At 38.6% G+C, this 24,061-nt stretch overlaps 1 protein-coding gene across 1 annotated transcript; it reads left to right on the top strand.

The window, feature by feature from the left end:
• Nucleotides 1-13,497: 13,497 nt before the first annotated feature.
• Nucleotides 13,498-16,136, top strand: LOC307041616 (zinc finger MYM-type protein 1-like). The gene is made up of 2 exons (XM_079685073.1): nt 13,498-13,922; nt 14,746-16,136. Exons 1-2 carry the CDS (start codon nt 13,838-13,840, stop codon nt 16,029-16,031), a joined length of 1,371 nt encoding a protein of 456 aa, XP_079541199.1. The 5' UTR covers nt 13,498-13,837; the 3' UTR covers nt 16,032-16,136.
• The last annotated feature ends 7,925 nt before the right edge of the window (nt 16,137-24,061 follow it).

Genomic DNA, 24,061 nt, shown 5'->3' with positions numbered 1-24,061 from the left:
GGCTGAGTAGCGTCACCTCCTTAAAACATTAAACAATAACTTTTTTAAACCTTTTTATTTTTATGTTTTAAACATATTGTATAAAACTCCCCCACTACTTGGACTATTCCTTGCACCCCTCTAGAATAAGCCCGAATGGTCTCAACCATATTGCATCAGTAACGTGCACTTGTTATTATAACAAGATCGCAAGGACGCTGGTAGCGATCGGAAAATTGAGTGTTGTTCAGTTTGTGTGTTGTGGAACATGCGTGTCCATGCATGAAAATATACCACACACCCAATTAAAATTGCATGTTCAATTCACTACCCTGGAAGTTAATACAGTTGTTAAAGTTGGAACAGCCTGTGGACAGCCGTTCTTCCTTGCATGTCAGTCGCCGACACCTTCTTACAGAGGACAGGCACATCTAGCTGCAGCACGACCAGTATATTTCCGCACACCGTGTTCTCAAGACATATCTTTTTAACATTTTCAACATGGTGGATAAATCCTTATATGCTCCCGGTAACACACTGAACGTCAACTTTGCCTCCTTATTACACTCACCCCTACTTTAGTGGGAACAATGAGTCTGCGTCTTTGATGCACACAGGAATAAACGCAGATCATCCTCTGGCTGCAGCCTTGACCGGTACTTGCTTTTGATCAAAGTCAATGCGGAAAACCTGCACTCACACAGGTAGGTGGAGGTGAAGGGAATGAGCACTTTTACAGCCTTTTTGGCGAGGTGGGGGAACTCGGTCTCCACAGACAGCCACAAGTGGGCAACTGTCACTTTACTCGTGTTTTTCTCGTTCTTTTGTGTCTCACGCTGCGCCTCCCCTGAAGCTCTCTGGCGCCCCCCAGGGGAGGCGCGCCTCACACTTTGAAAACCGCTGGGCTAGAGCAAGGAGCTCATCCTGTGTTTGTTTTCTGAGATAACACCCTCAAAATAACTCGAAAAAACTCCTAAACATAATTGACTCTGACTACATAGGGTCATAATGGGTCATTTGAGAAAATGATATATTAAAATGTAATATAAAATCATAATTTTAGTATTAACTACATAAATAAATTGAGTACACTTTATTTTTTTAGATCCCAAAAAGAAGCATAAATATTCTCATTAGTAAAAGATCACTTCATTTTGTCACCAGATCTGACTGAGTTATTTAATTTATTCACACTGACTCACAATATGATAAAAAAAAACTATTGAGTAAGATTCAACCCTTTTTTTCTTCCTCTAACTCTAACTCATTGCAATAATTAAAAATCAGCTTTTTAGGCATAATTAATATGAGACAACACTGTGCCCTTCAAATGAGAATAATAGTTGTTTTTGCAAATTATTTACACTAATTATCTGGAGTTACTTTTCTTTTTGCTAAACCAATTATTGCTTTCGTATTACAGTGAGTAATTGAGTAACGTGCGTGTGCTACTCAAATTCAGTGAATATAATGTAAAGGATGAAGCCTCAAACACGTAAAACATTTGATTATTAATAATCAACTCCTTCCTTAAAAGCCAGCAATTAATATAAGGATCAGAACCAGCTTATCTCATTTATATGGGTCACCCTGCCATTGGTTGAAGGTCACTTACATTACATTAAATTAAGGGGTACTTAAACCTAATTGAGTTTTTTCCTTTAATGTTACTTTAAACTTTCTTCTTGTTTTCTGTTCTACTATATTTCAATAATTAAATGACAGTTGTATTATTAACTCAACTGAACAAGGAACTCATTTCCTTAAACGCCTTGTTTTTCCACTATTACAAATTAGCGTTAATAGCTTGGATGGTAAACATGGCTAATTACACTCCACCAGTACATTTCTTCCAGTGTAATCTTTTTTTCCGCTGAGGGAAGGCTACATGTCTTTTCCTCCTAATTGGTCTCCTCATCATCTATCATCCTAGGAAACCACCTAATTCTCCCAGTGGTAATGTTCCCAGATGCCTGCAGGCCTCCTGGAAATGACTGGTGATGAGTTCAATGATTACTAAATATGATAGGCACTCTGCGGTTAGATAGGAGGAGCAATCAACACAATGGGCTTTTGTAAAAAAGCTGGTGGCAGTGTAATTATGCTTGGTAATAATAACAACAATAAACATTATGGATGTGCCATTTGTTTTTGTTTTTATAATTGACAAAAAGGACGTTTTTTTCATTATTTTCAAGCTCTATGTTGCAATACCTACGTTAACCAGCAGAGGGGGCACGTGTCATTCTGTTCCAATGTGAACACTTCCCTTTGTGAAAGCAAAGTGAGTATTTCTGGAACACTTTAAAAAAGCTTGCGCTGAACAAAGTGCTGTATAAAGCAACATTACATCGTAAAAACAAAGAAGAAATGAAACACAAAGAGAGAGAGAGTTACTAATCACAACAATAATCAACAATGTACAAATACAGAATTAATCACTGTAATAGTTTGCCAAATAGTTTGCTGAAAATGCTAAATGTTGCACACATAAAAAAGTTTTTCCAGGCGTGGATAAATACAAAATAAAATAATTGTACTTCATTCGTTGATTCTGAAATAACAAGTAGCCTACAAGAATATTTACAGTACAGAATATGATATTGTCTTCAGTCTACATTCAAAAACTGAAATGGGGGAAGGACATCTTGATATCTACCGGTAACTGATTCAACAGTTTTAGAGCAGCAACGGCAAAAGGCTCTGTCACTGTGGTGTCTCGTCAAATGTGTTAGTTATGTTTATGTATTTTGTCTGTCATTTCCTGTTTTATTTTGTATTTACCTCTTGTCTTTCATTTCAGGCCCTGTTTTCTTCCTCCCCTTGTGTGTTTTTCCCTCCATCATAAGTGTCTGCCCCGGCCCTGATTGTTTCCACCTGTTCCCACTCACCTCACGTTTAAATAGTCCTGTCTCTCTCCCCTGTCCTGTGTCAGTTCGTCTTGTTTGTTTCCTCGAACGGTCGTGCCAATTCTCAACTCCAAAAGGATTGCTTTCTCTCATATCAGGTTTTGTTATGTTTGTTGATTTATGGAGACTTAAGTTTTTCCTTAAGTTCTCCTTTTGTTATGATTAGTTTTTTCCTCCTTTGCGAGTGCTTTTTGTTATTTCCACTACCTACTCTGTTAAAGAGGGATTACCTGACCTGTGACAATAAATATAGTTTTTGTTACATTCAAAACTTTGTCTCTGGGTCATGCATTTGGGTTAATCAGTTTGTGTCGAGGTCCTGACAGTCACCTTTTTAGTTTTCATTTTGAGAAGAGAGATATGTTGTCAGATCTAAAGTGACCAAGGGATTGAATTATAATTTAACTTTCTTTCAGCTACATCTTGGCAGGACGAAAGTGACCTGAGTTTGGAAATAGTTCTTAGCCAATAGTAAGCAGGGGTTCTTTGATCTAAGGGTGGACTAACACATGTTCTTCCTCTGGCTATATTGATATCAATCAACTTGAAACCCATGCATAATACATTACGGTCCAAGCATGCTGCTCCTTCAGGTCTCACACGGCGCTCATGCAATGTTATCAATTTCAAAATAGAAAATAATTAATGATGCCATATAATTTCCATCTAGTTTTGGTCAATTCCTGATCTTTAAACCTTGCATATGTTGATTGTTAAAGGGAGCAGAAGGAGTCGGCTGTGACGATGTGAAGAGTTTCAGAAGAGAAATGTGTTAAAAAAGAGTTCGAGGAAGGAAACCGAGGGAGATCTGGCAAGCAGCAAAACAATAAAAAGGTGAGATGAAAACCAAATAAATTGTCCTAACAGCTGCTTCAGAAGCAAAGAAAGTGGGCCTAAAGTTGTGAAGGATGGGGAGTAGATAATGCTGGGTCCCTGCTTTCATCACAGGTTGTTTAATTAGATCAAACACTGATAAATGAGTCTTGACTTTCAAATGAGCTTCTCAAAGGGTTGGAGGTGGAGAGATTTCTATCGGCACTGATAATAAAGTTAAAGCCTGAGTGTGCATTTCATCAGGGAGTCCGTACAAGACTGTGATGGATTTGATAACAAACACAACATCTGCCTCATGAACACACAGATACAAATGCATAATGAATGAAGATGTGCAGTATGTACAATAATTGAGGCATTGCCTGCACCTAAGAGCATCTAGCACGTTGAGTAAAACTCTTCATTTTGACATTTCCATTCATTCAAATGTATCTTTATCTACACACAGCAGTTTTGGTGGATGACATTTTTCCTTGGGGCCTATGAACATTAGCTCATAATACTGTAGGCATTTAATCTGGCTCTCTTTCTCTGCTCACCCCCCATCTCTGCCAGGGGTCTAATCCTCTGTGACTAATAGGCTGGATATGAGGATTATTTTTTTACCTGCCCAGAGACACAGTTACAAAGAGACAGAGAGGGGGAGATGAATGATATGTCCAAAGCTGATCTTTTTTTTAATGGTGTGACAGTCGTCACCATCTTTCTCCTGAGCTTCAGAGTCAGTTTGAGCGTTCAAATGTTGAAATAAAGTCTGAAAACCAGGATGCTTTAATGTTTCACCCAGATACATATTGTACCATATAAGGTTTCCTAGAGGGAATGACTTGAGTTATTGATAAAGAAGTTCAAACTCAGTTAAGTATTTTAGTATGTGATGAGATTATTCAATGTTACTTGTTAGACACTTTTATCCAAAGCGACTTACATGCTCAATACTGTGGATAATCCCCACAGGAGCAATTTGGGGTGAAGTGTCTTGCCCAGTGACACAACGACATGCTGACTGCAGTGGGGTTTGAACCTGATCCGAACACCAACGCACAACCCACTGCACCACACACCTCCCAATGTAATCCACATTTTTCTGAGGCCTTGTGTGGAAAGCTTCTCACTTTTCTGAGCTGTCATTTATGTCTCACGTTGATACTAAGAATGTCATGCAATCTGATCTGCCTAATCTAATGGTAGACATCTTTAAAGTACAGTGGGGCAAAAAAGTATTTAGTCAGCCACCAATTGTGAAAGTTCTCCCACTTAAAAAGATGAGGCCTGTAATTGTCACCCTAGGTATACCTCAACTATGAGAGACAAAATGAGAAGAAAAAACATCCAGAAAATCACATTGTCTGATTTTTAAAGAATTTATTTGCAAATTATGTTGGAAAATAAGTATTTGGTCAATAACAAACAAACAAGATTTCTGGCTCTCACAGACCTGTAACTTCTTCTTTAAGAGCCTCCTCTGTCCTCCACTTGTTAACTGTATTAATGGCACCTGTTTGAACTCGTTATCAGTATAAAAGACACCTGTCCACAACCTCAAACAGTCACACTCCAAACTCCACTATGGCCAAGACCAAAGAGCTGTCAAAGGACACCAGAAACAAAATTGTAGACCTGCACCAGGCTAGGAAGACTGAATCTGCAATAGGTAAGTAGCTTGGTGTGAAGAAATCAACTGTGGGAGCAATTATTAGAAAATGGAAGACATACAAGACCACTGATAATCTCCCTCGATCTGGAGCTCCACACAAGATCTCACCCCGTGGGGTCAAAATGATCACAAGAACGGTGAGCAAAAATCCCAGTACCACACGGGGGGACCTAGTCGATGACCTGCAGAGAGCTGGGACCAAAGTAACAAAGGCTACCATCAGTAACACACTACGCCGCCAGGGACTCAAATCCTGCAGTGCCAGACATGTCCCCCTGCTTAAGCCAGTACATGTCCAGGCCCGTCTGAAGTTTGCTAGAGAGCATTTAGCTGATCCAGAAGAGGATTGGGAGAATTTCATATGGTCAGATGAAACCAAAATAGAACTTTTTGGTAAAAACTCAACTAGACGTGTTTGGAGGAGAAAGAATGCTGAGTTGCATCCAAAGAACACCTACTGTGAAACATGGGGGTGGAAACATCATGCTTTGGAGCTGTTTTTATGCAAAGGGACCAGGACGACTGATCCGTGTAAAGGAAAGAATGAATGGGGCCATGTATCGTGAGATTTTGAGTGACAACCTCCTTCCATCAGCAAGGGCATTGAAGATGAAACGTGGCTGGGTCTTTCAGCATGACAATGATCCCAAACACACCGCCCGGGCAACGAAGGAGTGGCTTCGTAAGAAGCATTCCAAGGTCCTGGAGTGGCCTAGCCAGTCTCCAGGTCTCAACCCCATAGAAAATCTTTGGAGGGAGTTAAAAGTCTGTGTTGCCCAGCGACAGCCCCAAAACATCACTGCTCTAGAGGAGATCTGCATGGAGGAATGGGCCAAAATACCAGCAACAGTGTGTGAAAACTGACTTACAGAAAACGTTTGACCTCTGTCATTTCCAACAAAGGGTATATAACAAAGTATTGAGATGAACTTTTGTTATTGACCAAATACTTATTTTCCACCATCATTTGCAAATAAATTCTTTAAAAATCAGACAATGTGATTTTCTGGATTTTTTTTCCTTTCTCATTTTGTCTCTCATAGTTGAGGTATACCTAGGATGAAAATTACAGGCCTCTCTGATCTTTTTAAGTGGGAGAACTTGCACAATTGGTGGCTGACTAAATACTTTTTTGCCCCACTGTACATCCAAAACAACCCCTGGACCTTGTCACACAAATAACAGTCATGAGGACAAAGCAATGCAGCCTGTGAATCAGAAAATTAGCTATAAGCATGAACATCAAGCACAATGAGAGCAACAAATGTGTTTCATCAATATTGTACTTTTGCATTGTTAAACACAAGTCTAAAACACTACCAGCTCTGTGAGGATAAAGACATGTGATTTGAGATGAAAGCTAATCTGCTAAAAGTTGATGAATCATAAACTTCTCATAAACTTCTATAATTTGACTTTTTTTCCTCAACCAGTAGAGTTGCACACTGACAAAATGTAAGATTTCCTGGATTACCTTACATTTTCAAATCCAGATATTGATTTTTTCTTTCTTTCTCTTCCTCAAACTTCTTATCCTGTGTGTCCTTTGTTATTGCTGTTGCTTCTGTGCCACCTGAATTCCCCTGCAGGGATTAATAAAGGTTTATCTTATCTTGTCTTATTGAATATTAGACTAAATTCTCCTCTCTAAGCACATTTTCTTTTTCCCATTTCACCACCCCTCATCCCAATCTCTTACAAAAACTGTATCAAACAAGGCTGCCTGAAAGCCTCACTCAACCACTTCCTCCAATAATCCCCACAATATCCAAAAACATGCAGCATCTACATTTATTCATCTATTCTCTCACATTTTCTTTTTGCCTCAGCAGTGAAGTAAATAACTACAGCCGGAAATACAAAAAAACGAACAATGTCCTTGCTAAACCTCTGTCATTACATTACATTGCATTTAGCTGACGCTTTTATCCAAAGCCATTTACAATAAGTGCATTCGACCAAGAAGATACAAACTTGAAGAAAACAGGTTTCATAGAGCCAAAACATTACAAGTGCTACTCAACTGGCTTTAGATAAGACAGTCCTTTATTAGTATATAAGTGCTTTTTTAATAATTATTTGTTAGTAATTCTATCGCTCGAAGTGGAGTCGAAAGAGATGAGTTTTCAGTCTGCGCCGGAAGATGTGTAGGCTATCATTACTCTATCTGTTTTTCCTTACTTATTACATTTGAATTCGTAGATGACTTGGAGGGTGATTTTTATTTCATCTTATCAAAAATAATCATTCATGTTTAGCGTTTCTGTTTTATTTTGTTACTCACCTCCCCACTTTCAGGTCACTTTATACTCCTTAATTCTTTCCATCCAGTTTTTGATTGCCCCGCCATGATTACTTTCACCTGTTCCCCATTATTACCCTCCTTTCCTTCTGGTCATATATTTGTGCCCCACTCTTCTTGTGCCAGTTGATCCTCAGTGTTTTGCTTGGCAGCTTTTTCTTTCATGTACCACCTGTAGTAAATAGACATTGCTTTTTGCATTATTTTTTATCTGCTCTTGGCAGGTGTTTTGGTTATGTCTGCTGGTTTTGTGGACTTCCTGTGTACCAAACCATTATGCCATTAAGGACTATATGTCTTTGGATCTAACTCCTGTCTTTCAGTGGTGCCTTTGAGTCCTGTTTCTTGTGGTTTCACATGATGTCATACAGGCTGAGCAAACATTAGCTTTTCCAGTGTTACTCCAAGTATTGGAAAGTAGATATTTGACTCAATGTTGGTGCAGAGGATCACCATTGGGATACATCATCTTGAAACCATGAATGTCTGCAAAAACGCAATCCATCCAGTAGCTGTTGAGATATTTCCTTCTGGACCAACTGAAAGACGTTGCCATCCCTAAACATTTGATAGACTAACCCTGATCTAAAAGCTCTATGGTAGATTTTTAAACTTATCTGGGGGTATTCCTTACAGAAGAAAGCACCTCATTGCATAGGTCATCCTTTTTTCTTTTTTTTTAAATCCTTCAGCTCATTTGAATATTCAAAAGCATAGATTGTGTTGGTAAAAAAGTTTCTCAGGCTCTCTTGCCGTATGGTTCACTCCTTTTAAATTCAAGGGCTTGTGGCTCGTTAAGATTGCATCAGTGGATTATCAGATTGTACAAAGAATGAGCCAGTAAAGCTTTACGTCCGAGACTGATGGGATACAATAAAGCTAATCTTATTAAACAACTTCTATCGTAAATATATGCAGTGATCCTCCCTTGACTGGTTCACATTGTAAGCCTATCAAAAGCTGCGGACAAAGAGTAGAATGTGGTCCTCTTTCAACAATCGGTCAAGCTGTATTGTCCCAGGCAGATCAACTAATGTATTTCCACTTGAGAGAGTGCTGTTGGGGTTTAGGATAACTTGTCTTCAAAATGAGGAAACATAAGTGCCACTTGATTCAGTGGCGTATATAATAATAATAACAAATAAATAGATAAATACAAATTACAGGGCGGGCCAATGAGTAAACTGGCCCGCCCTGTAATTTGTATTTATTTTTTATTATTATTATACATTTTTGTATTCACCCATTGAGAATATCCAAGCATTCAAAGTAAAATTCAAGTGAACAAATATCGAGTTGAATTAATGTTGTATGTGTTTTATACTGTGCAGACATTTCCCCAGCCCAGGAGCTGGGGGTGCTTTTACGAGGTATGGATATGTAGACTGGAAGCACCTGCGTAACTCGTTGGAGAGACATAAAAAAAGCGAGGACCACTGCAAGTCCATGAAGTTTGAATGCTCCAACCTATTGTTGCTGTTAGTGCAATACAAGAGTTACATAACGATTGTAAATAACCCAATTTGTGTTCTGTGAAACTGAAAAGGATATTACATTGTTTTTGTTACTTTCGTTGCAGTTGTAATGTAATGTAATTTCGGTTAACTTCCTGTGTTATTTAGATGCTTTTATTTTGAAGGCGAGTTTACGCTGTTGACAAGAAGTTGTTGTTGCTATGGAAACAACGTGACTGAGAAAAGGAGCGGAGATTAATCTACATATTATAAAGACGGAGAAAGTAAAGGATAAAGTTTATGTTTAAGTTTACCACACCAGGCACAAAGTTATTAAGTATAATATAAACAAGTAGGTTGTGTCCTAATTCGTTTGTAAGCTGTTTTGTAGCTTTGCTGTCTGTTTACAGTTCACTTTTGGTAGTATGCCAAAGTGATTCTAATACGAATGGAGCCTAAATGTATTTGTTATTTTTGTGTCTTTATAGCTCTTACGTTGATATTGGAGATTTCAATTAATTCTTATAATCAGTCAGGTCTTCGACCATTATTCGTAGGGAAATGCAACAACGATGCTTGACAATGGGCATTATTATATATTATTATTATTATTATTATTATAGGCCAGGCCTACTTTAAAGCCATTTCCCCCCCTGGAAAAAGCTGGCCCACCCTATTTTATACAGGCCCGCCCTAAAGTATTTCTGCCTACTCTACTGACTTGATTGGACAGTTATCCAGCCAGAGACTGGTTTCTCCGGGATATTAGCATATGATTGCTCTCCAGTGTTGTGCATTGTGGCAGCACTGTCATTTTGTACTTCAAGAAATCACAAGGTTTGTTTTTCTGCATCTCATTCTTTCGCAGACTTAACAATGATTGCAATCCACCAGCTATATGAAATCCTTTTGTAAGTTTGTGTTAATATCATAACTTTTTGGAAACATTATGTAGCCTACTAGAACAAATTTGCTTTACACATTGATATTACTATAGCGCTTACGTTTTCAATTACCACAAGCTAGTTTTGTAATATACTGTCATGCTAGGAAATCCACAAAAATCTAAAGTAATCAAATTTATAAAGAGAAGCCTGTGAAAAGTCTCTCTGCAAATTGAGCATTTTTACATCTGAGTTGAAGAGATGAGTAAGAAATATCACATTAGCATTAAGCTAACATAACTGTATTGGGTGTTTTGACATAACAGTTGTTTATCATAATTCAGCTGAAATTTGATCATGTTTAATGTTAGATTTGTCAACCATATCCCGTTAGCTATTTTACTCTTGGTGTTTTAGCATGCTAATGCTAATGTAGCTTTGTGCATCATGTCAGTTAGCAACATAACCTGCAATGTAATGCTTTTAAATATTTAGTTGGAAACAAATCTCTATGAAAGTATGTGAGGTGAAAGACATATTAGTTCAGGGATTCATAAATCCTGATTTAACACTTAGCCTACCCTGTTTAACAGTGGCTAGTTTTGATTATGCTAGCATCTTGTGCTGAAAACACCCATACAGGAAAACCATCGAACACATATGCATGTAGTAGAAATAGCCAGGAGGAGAATATTAATAAAACATTTGTATACTGTTCACGCATAGCACATCAGTGTACAGTACATTAATACTGAAAAAACATTGAATACATTTAAATCAGAAGTGTGCAACTCAGTCATCAATTTATTCCCTCTTCCTATAACTAACTAGCGGTAGTACATATACAAGCTACATTTTGAAAGCACCTCTTACAAACATCCTCACATTTTCCACTCCTGTTATCTGACCATGTGAATTGAATAATACACAATATGACCCCTTGTATTAAACTTGTTTCCATGACACAGAGTAATTTCTCTGCACTGTGTGCATTCACAAAGATCACAGTCAACTCAGTCCTCTGGGATCTCATTTACTCTGCCTCCATCAAGTCTTGGGAATATCTTACACTGCTTACTTGCTTCTCAGTCTTCTCCCTACACATACCTGCTACTCAGTATATAAGGAATAATTATGTGTAATAAATAACATCGCATAACACATACCATTCTGTTTACATCTTTCCTTTATTTTTTATTGGAAGCATACACATAGATACATTACACATGCAGACACATAAAAGCAAGTGCATACATTGATAGAAGGACATAACATGAATACTCAACATACTCGACTTAGTGCTCACACACGCCAGCCTTTCTCACGAACATTACATGTCTGTTGCTTGTCTTTCGCTGCCTCCGCCCTGCCTTGTCACTCAAGGGTGGAGTGCCTGAGATTGCATGTGGGTGTGTGTGCGTGTGTGTCAGGAGGATTAATATCAGTTGGCAACAAAGAGCATTTATTCACCCATATGTTTAGCAGCCACTTTAAGGTTGATTGGTTGGAGGATGTGGCTAAAAGAGGCACAAACAGAGGTAGTAAATCAGAGGAGAGCCCCTATGGGGGATGTGAGTACTGTCCACTCATCTATAGAAAGAGAAAGAGAGAGATGGGACGGATGCTGCCAAGAGGTTATTAGATAAACCACATAATCTGCAGTCCCGGGCCCCGGTGGCACGATGTAAGCCTCCGGTCCAAGAGGTGTTAAAGGTAGTTTATGGGCATGTTTATGGAGATCGATATGTGTAAGCTGCAGTGGCGGGTCGTGCAAAGGCATCAGGGAGATTGTTGTTTGTCTGAAAGCAGCAGCCTTACCGTATGGCTGCTTATGCTTGTTCTGCTTAGAATAAACTATTTTTCAGTTCATCCAACAAGTTTCAAAGTGTAAGTGGTGCCATTTGTGTTACAAAAGGAAATATTTTTGCCAAGGTAGCAAAACTAAAAACTTGGATAAACTAATGTGTGCCATTAGATGTGGATATAAGCATATAACAATTGTGAAAATACAAACATGAGATACATTTTAATCAAATGTTACAGTCCGAATGGTGGATTTGACCTATTACCCTGTTTAACTAATGGTACTTGAGTTGCCAAATGTTTTTCATTTTCATCGCCTTGAGACATAACAAAATGTAATTAATATATTAGATTTTATGATAGATAGCCTTTACCTAAAAACTGGCTTTTACAAACATCTTCACCATTAAGAACTTTTGTCACTTTGTTCAGAGAAATGTGTCTACATGCATAATGAAAACTTTATATTTTGCATACTACACAAGTCATGAGAAGTTATATTCCCGTCATACCGTGCACTACTATACAAAAAAAGCACTTATCCCCATAACAGACTGAACATGGATGACCCCGGGTCATGTCAGAAATATTTTCAGCACAGCTCCAAATTTACTTTAACAGCATAACATCTCCCCTCTGGGTCAGGGAACCGTAGTCTCTGCTGGCCTCATTATTTTTGCACTGATGAAATAGCAACAATCATCCATGGGGAAAAACCACTGAGGAAGAAGTTATGAGACACCAGTTTTCTCTGAAAGATGCCTGTAGTGTGAACGATACAGTAGTTGTAGTGCCTTAATTATAGGGATGTAACGATACCAAAAACTCACGGTACGATAATATCGCGATAACAAGTCCACGGTACGGTATTTATCGCGATATTGAATAATAAAGGGAAGAAGAAAAAAAATCTTTTTTTTTTTTTTTTCAATAAAACATTTTTTTACTCGGAAAATGTTTCTTTATTACATAATAAATCTGATTTTTACAGCCTTTTTGTAGGATAGCAGTATTTTAAAGTGTCAAAAACAAAGTGACAGTAACAGACTGGAACAAGAAAACCAGTGTTTTTGTACCTACTGGTACTACCAAACAAAGTAAGCATTTTCTTTATGCCACTGCATCTCACAAATAAACAAGGACATTTAATAATCAGACCCTGCAATAAAATAAATCAAGTTTCACTTTAGTTTTTCAAGTAACTCAACTCAAACTCACTAGTCACTCACTCAGCATCATCAGACAGGTTTTTAGGAATATGAGAATGTCCACATTTCCAGGTATTTATAAGCTGGGGTGTTTGGGCATTTACAATATCCCCTGCTCTGGAAACAACTCTCTCGCTTGGTACTGATGTTGCTGGGACACCAGTGGTCGCGTTAACCGAATATTTTATTTAACAATGACGGAAAAATCTGAAAGCAGTCTGTCATTTTGACAGATTAGAACAAACTCGGAACAGCGCCAACGTTTCCCCGCAGTGAGGCTCTGGTGTTATGCCGTGTTATGCATGCCCTCCAAAAGGAAATGATATAGTTCCCAAACCGTAATTTGCCATACAGATCAATACATGTCTGGGAGGTTTTGCTTCACGCTGTGCGCGTCCCGCGAGGTGCATGCACACAGGCCCGCCGCTCCGCATACGCAGAGCACGCAGAGCGCGTAGGGCCTCAAGTACCTGGCGGGGGCCCCCAAAATTAAGGTTAAAAAAATGTCATGATAGTTATTATATTATTACATTAAATAAATTATATAAATTAGTTATGAACAGGCCCACCGTTTTTTTTCTTAATTGTGTGCCTTTTATTACTCAATTTGGGCAAATTAGATGTGTTACCTTATCTATACACCCCCCCCTTCCTGAAATGGTACAGTCTTCATCGGAGATATGTGGTGTGGTGTGATGCGCCAGCGCCATCACGGGTGGTGGACACAGGTGGTGGAGCACCCTCCTGCCTGACGTTTTCCAAGTTAGACCTGATAATTGCTGGATTTTAACAGTGAAGAGAAGAAGAATGGCAAGTAAAAGGCCATATGAATCTGGCGCTGAGAAGAGAAAGAAAAAAAAACAGAGAGATGACGCTCGTTCATCCCTTGCTGGTAAGTTCGTGTTTTTGGTCAAATTGTTTTGCTAACCTGACTTTCAGTGATATTGCTGCTAGCTAACGTCAGCAACCTAATCTAGCGATCATGCTATACATATACATGTATGTATGTGTGTATATATATAATACTACTCTGAGTATTATATATATATATATACATATATGTGTAGGCCTATATAATACTCAGAGGTGGGCTGAGTAGCTAACAATTTTACTCAAGTAAGAGTATATAATCATAAATAATAAATTAAAAAAAGTGTGCTACCTCAACGCACAATGGTTCATATTCCAAGTCTGTCAAGCAAAATCGCTAAGCTAAGAATAATTAAATATATATATATTGCAAAAAACGGACATATTCATGTTTGTTTATTTCACCTCTCCTTTTTCAAATATGTGTTCTTAAGTGCTGTCATGTACCACCTGGCATTCCTCTATCATACATTTGATAGTGTGTGACTTGCAGAAGCATTTTAGCTTGTAGAACAGTGCCATATTCATAAAAAATGCTATTGATTTGTGCTATGGTAGCCCATCTCGACAACGTAGCATAACTCAACAGATAGGCTATAAATAGAATCCCGCCCATAATTTGAGAATTTACATACACAGGCTACTAGATAGCTATGAAATAATGAAGTGGTTCACTGATTAACAGCAGACTTAAGATGGTGCATATGATGATGTTTTGAGTGACTTTTTATTCTAATATGAGTAGTGTGACATGATATTTTTGTAATCAGAAAACCCTAATGTTTTGGTATTTTTATTTAGCTTTTGCTAATCACATTTTTTTTGTATTTCAAAAATATTCACAGGGTCAATGCTAAAATATGTTCAAGGACCAACGCGTAGCCAGGAGGAAGATTCAGATGATGAGCAACCATCCACAAGCAGTGCAAGCAGCCAACAACCCCAGCACCCTGAACAACTTCAGCAACTGTCCAACGTGTCTGAAAGCTCCAGCTCAGTACCATCCACAAGTTCAGGTACACAACACACAACTGTCACCTCAGAAGGTGTTCTATCCACACCCATCACCCATCTTCAAGCAGATGACGAAGAGATGAATGTGGCATCTCCAACAGACCCCGCCCTTTGGCCCAAAAATATTTCAGACACAGACAGGGTAGAGATAATAAGAAGAGGACCATTCAAAGTTCCAGCAGATTTCTCTTTTCCAAAGGGCCCAGATGGAAGGGCATTTCACACAAACCTCCAATTTAAATCCCTTCCCAATAGAGAAAAAATGAAAAGAAGCTGGCTTGTCTACTCCCCAAAGACCAATGCTGTGTTCTGTTTTGCATGCAAGCTGTTTGGGTCAAAAACCATAAAGCTGACACAAACAGGCTATGGCGACTGGTCTAACATCAACATTCGCTTGAGGGGCCATGAAGGTAGCCCAGACCATACCAAGTGCATGTTAAAATGGAAGGAACTGGATATGCGTCTGAGGAAGAATTTAGCCATAGACCAGCAGGAGCTGGCCTTAATGGAGGCAGAGAAGAAAAGATGGCAAGATGTCATGAAACGGCTGTTTTCAATAACTCTGTCTCTAGCCACCAGAAATTTGGCTTTTAGGGGCTCTTCTCAAACTCTTTATGAAAAAGACAGTGGGAATTTTTTGAAAGAGGTGGAGCTGCTGGCTGAATTTGATTCAGTTACAGAAAGACATGTGGCCAAAATTAAAGATGAGGCTTCCAGAACGCACTATCTTGGACAACAGACTCAAAACGAAATAATAGAGATTGTCTCCTCCCAAACAGTTCGAACCATTGTGAAAAAAATCCAGGAAGTCAAATATTATGCCATCATCCTTGACTGCACCCCGGACATCAGCCACAAGGAACAGATGTCCCTGGTGGTCCGCATTGTTGAATTGGTACCCAAGCCAGACATCAAGGAGTACTTCCTTGGGTTTTTGAATGTGGTCGAAACGACAGGTCTCAATCTGTCAAATGTTGTTCTGGAAAAGTTGAGGGAACTTGGCATTTCCTTCGATGATTGCAGAGGACAGTCCTACGATAATGGAGCCAATATGAAGGGAAAGAGGCAAGGAGTGCAGGCCAGACTGCTACAACTGAATTCAATATATTTATACTGATGGTTCTGCTGTTGTAGCTGTAACTTATTTTTGTATTTGACATTTTGTTTATATGTTTATATTTCATGTCAATTTTAAAATAAAAGGCGAATGTTTGAGTGGGAACTTAGTAGATTTTGTGTGTGTTTGGCGGGGGGGGGGGGCCTCCCTGACTATTTATGCTTAGGGCCCCCAAAAGCTTAGCAGCGGCCCTGCATGCACACACGGCATAACACCGCCCCCCCCCCCCCCATTGACAGTTCACGAGCATGCTCTATCGTGAACTGTTCAGATCCGATGGGTAATAAGGGATTATGACGGATATTTTACGATCCTGTCTGTCAAAATGACGGACAGCGAAAAAGTCTAACGCCAGGCTTATTGACAGGGCGAGATATAAATATATGGTTGGTACTTGTCAATGTCTCTAGGTGTGTAAATGTAGCCCTGTAAATACGATGTCCTTTTGTGTTATCTGTTGTTTTATTTTCATGTTGTAACCCACTTGCTGCCATGTTGGACAGGTCTCTCTTGAAAAAGAGATCGATGATCTCAATGGGACCACCTGGTTAAAAAAAGGTTTAAAAAAAAAAAAGTGTTTAAAAAAAAAAAAGATTTTTTTTAATTATAATTTTTTTTTAAATCGCGGTAGATTTTGTCAGTCTCACGACGGTATTGGGAATTTTATTTACCGCGATACCGCGATATTCGGTATATCGTTACATCCCTACTTAATTAAGTAACTCACTTTTCCAAAACTGGACTTCTTCGCTCTCACCCCAAGCAGTCTAAATCTCACACCTCGATGCAAAAATCCACACATGCATACCACAAGAAATAAATTGCACCCCTTGTCTGTTCTTTGGAGCCCTGCCTGTCCGAGTAACTGAAGCTGTTATATCCATGCTCTTGCTGAAAGCCACTAGATATCATTGACAAAAACAGTTTTTTCTTACCTTGCAGAACATGCGATTGCTGGTTTTACTTGTTGTTTAATCGTTGGAAAAGCAAGGTAAATATTGTAAAAATAGTGTCACTTTATCTACTCTACACTGAGTATGGATAAATACCTCAAACAACCACAGTTTAAAGACATCCAAACTATCTATTTATAATTATAATGGTTAACACTGGTTTAGTGTGCCATTGGGACTGACATGTCTCCAGTCTGCATACATTTCTTCCCAAAGGATCCCAAAACTGATAATGAGAATGCCGTCCCTCTAAGAAAAGACAAGTCATGACAACTTGTCTCCCAGCGATAACGCACTCTCTCACATTGCCACGGTGACAAGTCTAGACCTAAACAACACACACATCAGTACACAACTCTCACACAGACACACACACATCCTGTCTGTGCATATTTATATTCAAGCAAGTACACATACGAGTCATAACCCCAAAAAACCCCACAATATCCTCTCTTCTTATGGATTTACAAGCACAGAAACACACACTGTATGCCTGAGTCAGTGCAGCAGCAGTGCCACATTGGATCACTGAGAAAAGCCAATGAAGACCTGCAGCTTTGGAGCCGCTGGCAGAGAGAGAGGCAGATCCTGTTGAGGACAGTGAACGCAGCGCAGCACAGCAGAGGATCCTGCTCAGCACACAGAACAACTGAGGTCTGCTAACACCAACCCAGTCTCACGGCATTTCGTGTTCACCAACACGATTTCCCCCTTTTTTTCGTGTTGCACAGCACGATTTTAAAAGCAATGTATTTCTATTGGTATTCTCACGACATTACGTGTTATAGGAAGACCGGAAGCTGTGTGGTTCATAAAAACATGTTTTTACTCAATATCAAGCCACAATTATTGCTTTTATTTTAAATCGTATAATTTCGGACTTTTGTTGCCGTCTGTGAGGAAAATAAATGGGGCTGAGAGCCTCAGGATACTGAAATCTGTATATATGTAAATCTTTTTTTCCTTCTAATTTGTTATTCTTTATAATAACACACTGTTATTTACTCACCAATAACACACAATTATCCTTGTTTTTATTTATTTGTTTAATTCCATAATCTCTGTTTTTTTTGGCGTCCGTTTTTTTTGTATAATGGCTATCCCTTTCAAGATTTCAAGATTTTCAAAGGTTTATTGACATATCATAATACACAACTGTGTATGCAATGAATGAAAAACTTGGGTCACAGGTTCCTCAACAGCGCATTACAAGACATCTATCAATATGTGTGTACCACCATGGTACCACCACCATTAAACTGTCATTCTGCACATTTCTTATACTATCTACATACATAAGAGTATAATTCATATGTATGATATCAGTTAAAATAAGTGCTTCAACATAGTCAACATTGCAGGAAAGCAATATATTAGACGTTAAGTACTTTGTCAGGCTTAATATTTATCTGTAGATACCCCCAAAGCTTTTTTCTTATTTAAAAGAAGACCTTAATCTAAAGTATTATTTAATGTTTGAATAAAGGTTAATTCATTTTTCTGTTTTGCACATCCTCATATTAATATCTTTGTACATCCAGCACTAAACTGTTTTATTGTAGAGATCACTTACAGTATCTTCTTGATTTTTTATATTCTATATTTCTATCACATACCTTCTACTTTCCCCCTATGAAAGTATGTACTCTTAATATTTTTTTAATCAAATATAACACATAAAAACTATAATTCAATAACGTGCTTTAACCACTAGGCGGTGCACACAAGGTGCACACAGCCATAATAACTTTGTATTATTAGTGTAGGACACTTATGTATGTACAACATCTGAAGATGTGTAGTTTTATTCATGCTTTCACATAATTTTACAGCATATTACTATACTATTTCAGACTCAGTATTTACATTCTTATATTCAAAGAAAATCAGTAATATCTTTAAAAACTACAAGTCCTTTTATATCAGCTGTGCACCGTTATGGTGTAAATATAACCTAGTTACCTATTGGATCAAATGTAAAAGTCAGCCGAATTAGTATTGATACTGCAAGGAGACGAATTGTGTGAAGAAAAATTGAAGATGTTGTTTAATTGTTGATATATTTATGATCCACGTCAAGTCTTCAGTTTCGGCGGCATTTCTTCCAGTTTTTCCAAAGGTCTTCTCATCAGGGCTCTATAAATAAAGAACTACGGCAGATCTGTAATATTTAATGCAGCCGAACCGTGTATTACAATGCCGTTATGTGATGACTTTTAAAGAGAAAAGCAAGAACACACGCAATTAAGTATTATTTTATTATTTTAAAAAAGATTCCGGATTTCATATCATATAAACACCAAATCCCAGCATGCATTGCGACTAAAACATCCAATCGGCGAGTTTAGCTGAGGATCTTGGGTAATCGCTCGAAATGCCTACGTCTGTTTCCGGTTCTTTTTATTTTGAAATTCAGTTCCTGACGGACGCCAAAAAAGCCAGAGATTATGGAATTAAACAAATAAATAAAAACAAGGATAATTGTGTGTTATTGGTGAGTAAATAACAGTGTGTTATTTTGAAAAGAATAACAACTTAGAAGGAAAAAAAGATTTACAAATATACAGATTTCAGTATCCTGAGGCTCTCAGCCCCATTTATTTTCCTCACAGACGGCAACAAAAGTCCGAAATTATACGATTTAAAATAAAAGCAATGATTGTGGCTTGATATTGAGTAAGAACATGCTTTTATGAACCACACAGCTTCCGGTCTTCCTATAACACGTAATGTCGTGACTCGTGAGACTACCAATAGAAATACATTGCTTTTAAAATCGTGCTGTGCAACACGAAAAAAAGGGGGAAATCGTGTTGGTGAACACAAATCAATAGATTAAAAATCGTGTTGGTGAACACGAAATGCCATGAGACTGGGTTGGCTAACACACAGCAAGGCTCACACTTTACTGACTGCTCACTGAGTCGGATCACTTTGTTTCCACAGCTAGACAAAAAGCATAACGAGAAGCGTGGGTGTGTGTGCAAGCGTTGCTTTTAGGGCCGTTGGGATGCTTTTCAAAGCTGAATAAACTTTAACGCTTTTTAAAATAGCATAACATAAAATATTTAATCGCCGCTGTGTCAAAGTGGAAATAAATGGATTTGCAGCCCCTTTGTGGTCGTGTTTAACTGGGCCATTAGGAAAGTAGAAGAATATAAAGACTTCAATTCCCCACGTACTTTGCTAATTTATTCAAATACGAGGGTCCATGCTGATACGGATAATGTTTAATGTAGCAATGCGAGAGCCATACATGCCATCATAAAAAACTGCACATATACCAAAATTATATTGTAAGCAACCATGTTGGATGTGGATTACTAGGATATATTTTCAGCGATGTTTGCCTTTTCACACATGCAATGGAAATGCCGAAAAAGGTTTGGCAAAGGACAACCCAGCAGATAGTGTTAATTCAACATTTACAGATGACAACTGCCTTAAAAGTAAACAAAGATAATGGAGGAGCTAGGCCAGATGTACGTGGCCTAGGACAAACTTGGTGAGGCCACCTTTGCATAACTTTTAATCGCAACGGGTGGCCTTATGTGTATAACTAATGCTCCTAATGTGCTTAACATTATAAATTCAAACAAAAACTTTTGATTGGGCTTCGAAAAAGATTGTGGTTTGGTTAAAAAAAACGTTTTGACATAACTCCAGGTTGCATGTGGTTTCAGCAATCTCCTGTGTGAAAGTCCTGTGTTTGGTTCCATCTGTCCTATCCTCCCACCTGCCCTTAATTGCATTTGTTTATTGTTATACTAAGTCATCGCACTTCAGGAGTCCTCGCATCTTGTTATATTATAGTTACCTGAGAGCCTGATTCATCTCATTCAGTAATCTATTTTTCAAAATGATTTCCGCACCTCATGTAGTGTTGAAAAGAGGCTTTTAAATGTTTTCTTGTTATTTATTGAACACAGCAACTACTGTCTGCTTGTATTAATGTCAGTCACAATGGATTCCACTGGTGACATTCTGTAGAGACTTCTTATACCCCCAGAACATGGTCTGTATATTCCAAAGAGTCATATTTCCCCCCACAATACGTCATACCTCACGCATGACCTTTCTACATTTATACCTGTGCCTGTATATTATCCACAGGGACGCTATGAATGCATGGATTTCTTATATGGTTTAAAGTCAACACATTTGAAGGCCCGCTATTGTTGGGAGCTCTGTTTTGAATTATTGTTCACTTCCTGACTGCTCACTTCCCTGCTGTTGAATGTTCTCCCGGGCTATAGCCCCCTGCCTCACGATGTGAAACATTATACAGGCCTGACACACATAACTGGAGCATAGTAACAACACGGCCCTCCGGGGTCCTGAGGCTCTCGCCCTGCCGGTCCACAGCCGCCCTCTCAGGGGGACAATTCATCCAATCTCTCCCTACATCTCCTGGACCTCTGCCAAGGCTTCATTCAACAAGGGGATAAAAGAAAAGCAAACTGTTGCTGGTGTAGAAGGGCCTGTTGAGTGAATTACTTCAACCTAGATATAGGATGTTAGCAAAAACTACTGAAACACACATGATGATTTAAATTGAAATGGAGGTGGAGGGATTGAATACTATAAAAAAAATACAACATCTAAAATGTAGGTGAAAATTGGACTTATTCACCAGATTGCCAGAAACAAAAATTAAAAATAGTGCTGACATTGCATCCTGGATGCGTAAATATGCAACTGGTTTGTTAAAAGTTCAACCTATGAACGTTTAAAGATGATTATATGTCAGTGCTTTGTTTACAGCTTGTTCTGCCGCCAACAAGTGGCTAACAAATCTGTTCATACTGCTTTAAAAAAAGAAAAGAAAAATGTCACAATGTGGGATCAATAAACTATACAATTAAAAAAATACATATGAGACTGACCTTCTTAAACACAACAGAACACTTCAGCTCCATGCTTTACAAACATTACAGTAATATAAGACGACTCCTATACTTGACTGTTTACATCACACATACAGACACATCTTATCAACAACAACAAACACATACTGCAGAGAAAGAACCAACGAATACAACAGTTTTATTTATGACTCCCTCTTCCCCTAATCAGCGTTGGGTTCAGGCACGCAGCGAGTCTCTGTGCTTCACTGCAGACAGAGGAGGGTCAAAGGGCCACACGCCGCTGCAGGCCTGTGAGTGGAGCCGCGGTCTGATTGGTCTGTTGAGCAGTGGCGATCCTAGAGTCTGTGGGGGCCCTAGGCAAACATTCACTGGGGGCCCCTCGAACCAGCCCCCCCGGAGCGGAGTAGCGCAACTGAAATTATGAGCTTTTGACGGCGCGCTATGCATGGGGACCCCTTGAGGGGGCTACCGACATGTAGTTGCAGTAAATTAAAGGGTGTTTCATGTTGTCGTTGCTGTGGACCTTCTTATTCTACCTTCTTTGGGGAACCCCTTCTGGGGAGTTGCCTGCCTTGCCTGTTCGCAACGTGGACCCCTGCTGTTGAGGCATTTGTTCTTCTGTCCAATTCAGCTTATGCTTTCTGTTCCATAAATAAGGCCATGTTTAATTTTGTTTGTACGTCTGTTAATGTTGCGCTGCACCTTTTTCTTTGTTGCCTGTTGGATAGGCCCAATAAGGTTTTTGTGTGTGTTTGGCCTGTGTAGGGCCCAGTATGTGACTCGACTGCTGGTGCATTTCAATCTTCATTAACAAATCCAATATTAGAGTTGAGCTTCTTCTTACTATGTTAAATGAATAAAATAAAGCAGGCCTATATGTTGTATAAAAGTGCATGAGTGCATTTAGGTTCACACAGTTTAAATCTTTGTATTCTGCCTTATTTCCTTGTAATTTTTGTATTATTGTCCATTGATTATTTAGTCTTTTTGTGTGCTTCTTCAAAAATAGATTTTACATACAGTCATCGAGCACTCACAAGGTGTCAGAGTCACTCATATTGTGATCAAACTCTTCAACACTTGATAAATCTGACACCTTTTCTGTTTTACAGAACACAGACCAGATGTAGCGGTACTGTATCAGTTTCCCCTGCTGAGGAACAAAGCTCTTTGTTGAGTGTTTGATGGAGCGGGTCCATTCGGCTTGAGTTAGAGAGAGGGGAACCACCTGCACTCCGACACCAGGGCCCATGTGCTTCCTGCACTTTAGTTTACACACTCAGGAAAACCTGCTCCGTGCCCTGGCTGAAACCGTGCCAGTTGAGAATATCCTCACAACCCAGAACAAATGTTTTCACATGTCACCTTCAATTTTCTGGAAAAATAAAAGGGGCATGTATGGAGGACTGAAGTTGCCGTTATAATAAATGGACACGTATTAAATAAATGACTAAATTATCCAATGATTTTCAGGTTAATTTTACAATCAATACAAATGCATGAAAAATTGAAACGTAAATAGAATATTAAAGGATAATAAATAATAAAAAAAGTCAATTGGAAATTCATTGAATACGAATGTAAATAAATAAATACTGACTTTCTGTATATATCTGTGAAAAAATCAACCTGCGATTTGATAATTGTGACTTTTACTTCCCATTTTCTTTTCTTTTTTAAATTAATTTTATTATTCATCAAATCATGTCGTTTTTATTATCATACTGGCGGCTTTAGTCCTCCATATTTTTGCTTTTATTTTCATCACCCAAATGTTTTCACCACCGCTTGATTAAACAACAGGAGTCTTATCGATGTGAGGTTTCAAACAAAGACCACATTAAAAGCTCTGATTTAAAGCCTTCTGCTTCAGCTACAGAAAATAGCCATTAGCGGCATACTCTATAAAGAAAATATAGGGACCGTTTAGTTTTGTGTGCTTTGGATCCCATCCAGTTGCCATTCTTGTTTCCCTGTTAAATCTGCAAGGACGCAGCAAAAAACTTTGTGTGTGTTTTTAAAAGTATGGGTGAAATAGAGAAGGTTAAGGGACAACGGTAACTGTGAGACATTTACACATAAAACATTTAAAAATCATCCCAATGAGTATCATGTACACATGACCAAATATGTATATTGTCAGGGAATCATTCTGTATACATGTTTACCTTTTGCACTCTGACACAGATGCCCAACCTTGGGCAGCCGC

The sequence above is a fragment of the Notothenia rossii genome (genome assembly GCF_949606895.1).
Source record: "Notothenia rossii genome assembly, chromosome: 5".
NCBI classification, from domain to species: domain Eukaryota; kingdom Metazoa; phylum Chordata; class Actinopteri; order Perciformes; family Nototheniidae; genus Notothenia; species Notothenia rossii.
The sequence above is the reverse complement of the archived record's forward strand: the minus strand, read 5'-3'. Positions and strand labels throughout refer to the sequence as shown.

Coding starts and splice junctions, on each gene's coding strand:
- LOC307041616 (XM_079685073.1), top strand. CDS start 13,838: ATGGCAAGTAAAAGGCCATATGAATCTGGCGCTGAGAAGAGAAAGAAA. Junction 13,923..14,745: donor CGCTCGTTCATCCCTTGCTG/GTAAGTTCGTGT, acceptor AAATATTCACAG/GGTCAATGCTAAAATATGTT.